The 6,152-nt window shown below is 39.5% G+C and overlaps 1 protein-coding gene across 1 annotated transcript; it reads left to right on the plus strand.

Annotated features, from left to right (window-relative positions):
* Positions 1-1,587: 1,587 nt before the first annotated feature.
* LOC135554997 (homeobox protein unc-4 homolog) lies at positions 1,588-5,474 on the plus strand. Its single transcript, XM_064987370.1, has 3 exons — positions 1,588-1,917; positions 2,422-2,597; positions 4,177-5,474. The coding sequence occupies exons 1-3, from the start codon at positions 1,662-1,664 to the stop codon at positions 5,197-5,199; spliced, it is 1,455 nt and encodes a 484-aa protein (XP_064843442.1). The 5' UTR covers positions 1,588-1,661; the 3' UTR covers positions 5,200-5,474.
* Positions 5,475-6,152: the final 678 nt, after the last annotated feature.

The raw sequence follows: 6,152 nt of genomic DNA on the forward strand, positions 1-6,152 counted from the left end.
CTATATGGGCTTGAGGTCAAGTGACGAACGGATTATATACTTCCTCATAATAATATTAATTAAACAATTTGCATGCTAATAAGGTAACAATTTTCACGGTTACTGTTGAGAGATTCGGGTTATTACAACACGCCAATCCGGGTGCCAAGGGTCAGGGAGTGAGTGGGGAGCGAAATTTCAACTCAGATTATCATTACGACAGCACCAGACATGGGATAAATAAAGTAGAATGAATTTTCTCTGTAGCCTAAAGAGCAGAGAGACAGAACTACTAGACCTACTTAGGTAGGATTGATTCGCTTTATTCACAACACATTTCTTTACATTAGCGAGTGGGGAAACATGGACTAGTCCTATGAAGGTCTCCGGACAAATAGCATAATGTAACAAAAATGAATGGTTCGGAGCTTCCCCACAGTAGACTATGGTCAGATAGTTTTGTTAACCTTTTACACAATCATAATGTCCTCCGTTTTCACTGGAGATTAGTCTATTTTGAACTTCGAGAATAAATAACCTCTAGGCATATAAAGGTAAATATAATACAATTTTTGAATATATATATATATATATATATATATATATATATATATAGATAGATAGATAGATAGATAGATAGATAGATAGATAGATAGATAGATAGATAGATAGATAGATAGATAGATAGATAGATAGATAGATAGATAGATAGATAGATATTAGATGACACACTGGTGCTGCACATCTAAGCTACAATGTTTTATTTGTTTGCCTCATAAAGACAGCATTTACCTGCCTACATGAGTTCAAAACTAGCCTACCAAAGAAAATATATAACAATAACTACAAAACCGTATACACAAGAAGCTACTTTGTTAACATGGGAAAAATTCTCACACGTTTCTAAATTAAGTCTCATTAATTACAGTATAAGTGCTGGGGAATAAGGGTTCACGTTTCTTCCTAATATCGTTCCTCTTATTAGCAGAAGATTAATTAGTGTGTGATGTAATTAATAACTTAACATCTGCCTTTTTTCAATCAGCCTATCGACAGCAGGCTGAGGAGTCGATCGCCCCCTTTTATCAACATCCCGTTATATTGCACGCGAATTGGTTGTAGTCTCGAATAAAATTTGACAGCATTTGGATGATAAATGTCTTTGTGTAAAATGAGGGTATTTGTAACTCGGCATCGATTAATAGAGAGAGTAAAAATTTAAAACGCCATAACATGTTGACCAAAAACTGTGACTAGCCTCTCCATCATTTTAGATGTGGGAGCGAGCGTTCGAAATTAGTCCATCTCTTTCACCTTTTACTGGGATTCAATCTGATCACTCTCTCTTGGTGGTCCCCCGTGTAGTTGTGATGTAGTTCTTATCAAAGCCCTCCTGTCTTGTTGTGACAGCTCTGATATTGTTTATTGAGGTGGATGTCAGGTTTAATTAGCAATCGATATGGAAAGCGTTTGCAGACCGCGCCTCTGACGTCATACTCGATTACCGTTTCTCATTGGTCTCAAATTCCCAAAGCCTAGGCTAATTATTGGAAGGTTCATGTTGATAAAGTACAGCTCATCCTTCCCTCCACATCATGTCCCCTCCTCGCTGGCCACTCGCACTGCATGCTTTTTAAATTCACACCACCAACCTCCAGACGTCGTTTCCTTTTGCCTAGGAGATGATGGACAGCAGGATACTGGATCCACCTCATGCCCAGTTCGGAGGCTCTCTCGGCGGGATGGTGGGCTTTCCGTACCATCTAAGCCACCATCATGTTTACGAATTAGCCGGTCATCAACTTCAATCTGCGGCCGCAGTTCCTTTTTCAATAGACGGATTACTTAATGGTTCCTGCACAGCTTCAGTGGTTAATTCGAACCCCCTCTTGTCTGGCTGTGGTATGAATGGAGATAACCAGCAGTACAAGCTGACAGGTAAGCAAAACGAAATACAATACAAATCAAAAGGTTGGCTGTAGATCAAAGGACTAAACAAAGAACTGAAAGTGTCTGTATATCCTGTATATCCTCTCCATAAAGCGTTAAAGAGGGAATCCAAATCCTAAGAAACAAAGAAGCAGTCTTCTGCTTTCAAATTGAGGCTTTATGCTATTCATTTCAGTGGAGAGCAGCATACGAGCTCAGCTCCAAACGTGAAAACCCCTTGTGTTGTGTGTGACAGGGTGGGAAAAAAAATCACAATTTCTCGATTGTTAGTAGAATGTTTTACTGTGTTATTGTTATCATTATCAGGATCAACATTGTGTGATTAATAGTCTATAATTACTACTATTTTCTTACCATCGAAAACGGACATAATAGCCTAATTTATTAGACGATATTTGATTAATTTCTTTATAAAGGACCACAGAAAGAACGTATCCTTGCAAAAATCATTCAGGCTACTTTTGCGACTCTTGTTTTGTATTCTCATGCTAGATTCGTGTGACCCAGACAAGGATAGCCCCGGTTGTAAGAGACGACGAACTCGCACAAATTTCACTGGTTGGCAACTGGAAGAATTAGAAAAGGCTTTTAATGAGAGTCACTATCCCGACGTGTTCATGAGGGAAGCACTGGCTCTGAGATTGGACTTGATAGAATCGAGGGTACAGGTAAATATCAACCATATCCACTTTTTGGCATTCACTGTTGTTGGTTTGTTATGATGTGTAGCTTAATGATTCTTAAACGCTGACAGGCTGTTTGAACAAAGGAAAGTAGGCCTATTTATTCCCCATGTCTCTTACACAAATATATTACAATAGTCTATTTTAGATATATAGTTGTCCTGTAATTCCTGTCTCTTTTTTGTTTTGTACTGTGACCAAAAACTCCACAGGGAGCTCGTGTAATATAGGCACATAGAGGCCTATTATAGTATGTGCAGTACGATGCCTCAATATACATATACATACAGTACGATGCCTCAATATATATACACATACAGTACGATGCTTCAAAACTGCAAATGACAGCAAATCCTTTTCACAATTTTAAAAAGGAAAACATTATCAAACGTGAATATGTATTTAAATAACACATTATACGATATATTTATAGAGAGATAGTCTTCAAGGGTGATACGAGCAGCAAACCGAGTATAAAGAGGACCTCTGGTTCAAGGAGAAATACTTTAAATATGGCTAAGCCATGGAATGGTCAGTTCATTTGCTGTACTTGATATTAATATAAATTGTGTAGATTCAGTCGATAAGGCTATATTATTTGCACTCAGACATACTCAAAATTAATATATCTACATACATCTACGTATGCACATTCAGTCGTTCCTATATAAACCTATAAAACACCCAAGTATACACAAACATTTATGAACTTGAATATTGATACATTTTCAAGTCCTACATTTTTATAAAGGACACACCTTTCCCCCATCTCTCCTCATCAGTCAAATGTCCATGCACGTGGACTTATTATCGTGATCATTTGCACTTCTGATGTCAAACGCTCATATGTATATTGTGTTATGCACAGAGAAAATTAAAAAAAAATTGCTAAAGTGACATGACAAATATAGGACTAAACCAGCGTTTCTCAAACTCGGTCCTCGGGACCTCAAGGGGTCCACGTTTTGGTTTTTGCCCTAGCACTACACAGCTGATTCAAATGATCAAAGCTTGATGATTAGTTGATTATTTCAGCTGTGTAGTGCTAGGGCAAAAACCAAAACGTGGACCCCTTGAGGTCCCGGGGACCGAGTTTGAGAAACGCTGGTTTAGTCCTATATTTGTCATGTTACTTTAGCCATTTTTAGGCAGTTAAGTGTTGGTGGAATTTTGAGTATTTGTAACTATATTAAACCATTTATTATTATGCATTTGATTGGGACACAAGGGCCCATCATAAGGGAGATATATGTTTTCATGGAGCATTTTCCAGATCAGACACAGCATTTAACTTTTAATTGAATAACGAAGAAGGCATAAACACACGGAATAATTGTAGGCCTAGTCGAATTGGAAAATAAATATGGTTATTTTTGTCATCGCATCTGATAATAAATAATTGTAGGCCTACAAGCAAGGGGCATTGCTCTTTGGTACAAAACATTATTCCAATGGTTCACACAAATATTAGCCTAAATTATTATTAGGCCTATGTATTTTTTTTAAGAGAGTGGACATCTTCTTTTTGAACATGCGTAACATGATTTGTTTCTCTAATATGCAGGTATGGTTCCAAAATCGTAGAGCTAAGTGGAGGAAAAAAGAAAACACAAAGAAGGGTCCAGGGCGACCAGCTCACAACTCCCACCCAACAACATGCAGTGGAGAGCCCATGGACGCGGAGGAGATCGCCAGGCGAGAGCTGGAGAGGATGGAGAAGAAGAAGAGGAAGCAGGAGCGAAGACTGTTGAGGTCCCAGAATAAACTTTTGTCAGGGGACCTATTTCACACCCCAGGATCTGACAGTGACAGTGGAGTGTCACAAGTGACAGACAGTGAACAAAATCCACATTGTGACTCTGTAGGCCGAAACCAAACCCAATCGAGCTGTGACCAAACACCACAAACCCTCCAGAACCAAAGACACTTGAACCAAGATGCTGGTGGATCCGAGCTGGACTCGTCCGACAGCAGTCAACAGTCAAGCATGTGCGCCAATAGCAGAGTCTCCAACCTTCAGAAACTGAACCCATTCAGCGTAGAAAGCCTTCTATCCGACTCCAGACCAAGGCGCAAACCGAACATAGATGGATTTTCTGCCTTACCCTCCTCGCGGCCTTTGATAGGGAAAGGACATTTCTTACTCTATCCTATCACCCAGCCGCTTGGATTCATTGTTCCTCAGACTGCTTTGAAGACAACACCATCAGATTCAGATGCTGACAACTCCACACAAAGAACCCCAGTGAATGACAGCAGCTTATCTGCCAATACTGGACATAAAAACCATAAGGAGTCCAACAATCTCAACGACGCGAAAGCAATCAAAGTGCAGGTCAACTTTACCCCGAAAAATACTAGTTCCCCACAGAACAGCCCAGGCCATGTTACCTTTTCCAGTAGAAACTGTAGTCAGTCTTCAGCCAGTTGTAGTGCAACATATTTCCAAGATGATGATGATTCAAAGTATCTGCCATTAGACAAAAAAGAGCAGTCTGTAAAAGACTACCCAGAGAGTTCCGAGTCTGTGACAACCAACTGTCCACCAGAGACAAAGACAGAGACTCAAGATGTCGATATGGAATAATAGACCTATAGGTGAGAAACAATATTGATAGCGTCAACAACACCTTTCATTTGCCCAAAGCCCAATCACGTTTTAGAATATAAATTCTCATTTTACAGATGACATATATAGCCCATTTTCTGACGATGATGGGTTATAACTGTGTGTGTGTTTGTTGCGTGCGTGCGTGTATATGTGCACGTGTGTGTGTGGTGGTGGTGGTGGTAGTAGTACAAGCCCCCCCCCCCCCCTCCTGTGTAACGAACTGTAAAAATACATAAAAACCACAAAAATCCTCAAAGGCTGTAAAAAGTATTATAATATTTATATATGTAAGGTTTTCATAAATAAATCGATTGTATACAATACATCCAAACCGTGTGAGACCTTAAATAGCCCGTATAGTGGGTATAGGTAGCGCTTTCTGCTAAAATCTGATGTTGTATTTTGTGTATTGCTTTAACAAATTTATTCATCTATAAGCCTCACTGAAATGAGGTTACGAGCCGGAGGCGAAAGGACCCGCTCGACTCCTGCAGAGTTTTGATATGAAAGTAATTATTTTCCCGGTGGCTACTGCAGGGATTCAGTTTATTTTAGCCCAAAGGGTTATTATACATTACCGATTTCTAGTGATATGAAATCACATAAACTTCCAAGAATAATAGAATTAGCATGAAAGGCTGGGGTGTCAAATTGAAATACGAAAATAATAGCCCCGGCAGCTGGGAGTGTGTTTGTGCATATTGGATAGGAGATGGGAATTCGTGGGGCGGAATTTTCATGAGCTTTTCACTTTGTCAGGGCCCTTGTAGCCGGCTATATTAAGATAGATGTTCGATGATATCCCTCATTGTTCTGTCGCTTACATTGATGTTTCTGTGTTATCAGCCTATTGATCATGCGTCGGCTGTAATAGGACGGGCGAAGCAAACGTGCCTATTTACAATAGCAGAACACATTTGTTCTAATAG

This window comes from Oncorhynchus masou, chromosome 15, assembly GCF_036934945.1.
Source record: "Oncorhynchus masou masou isolate Uvic2021 chromosome 15, UVic_Omas_1.1, whole genome shotgun sequence".
Lineage (NCBI taxonomy): Eukaryota > Metazoa > Chordata > Actinopteri > Salmoniformes > Salmonidae > Oncorhynchus > Oncorhynchus masou.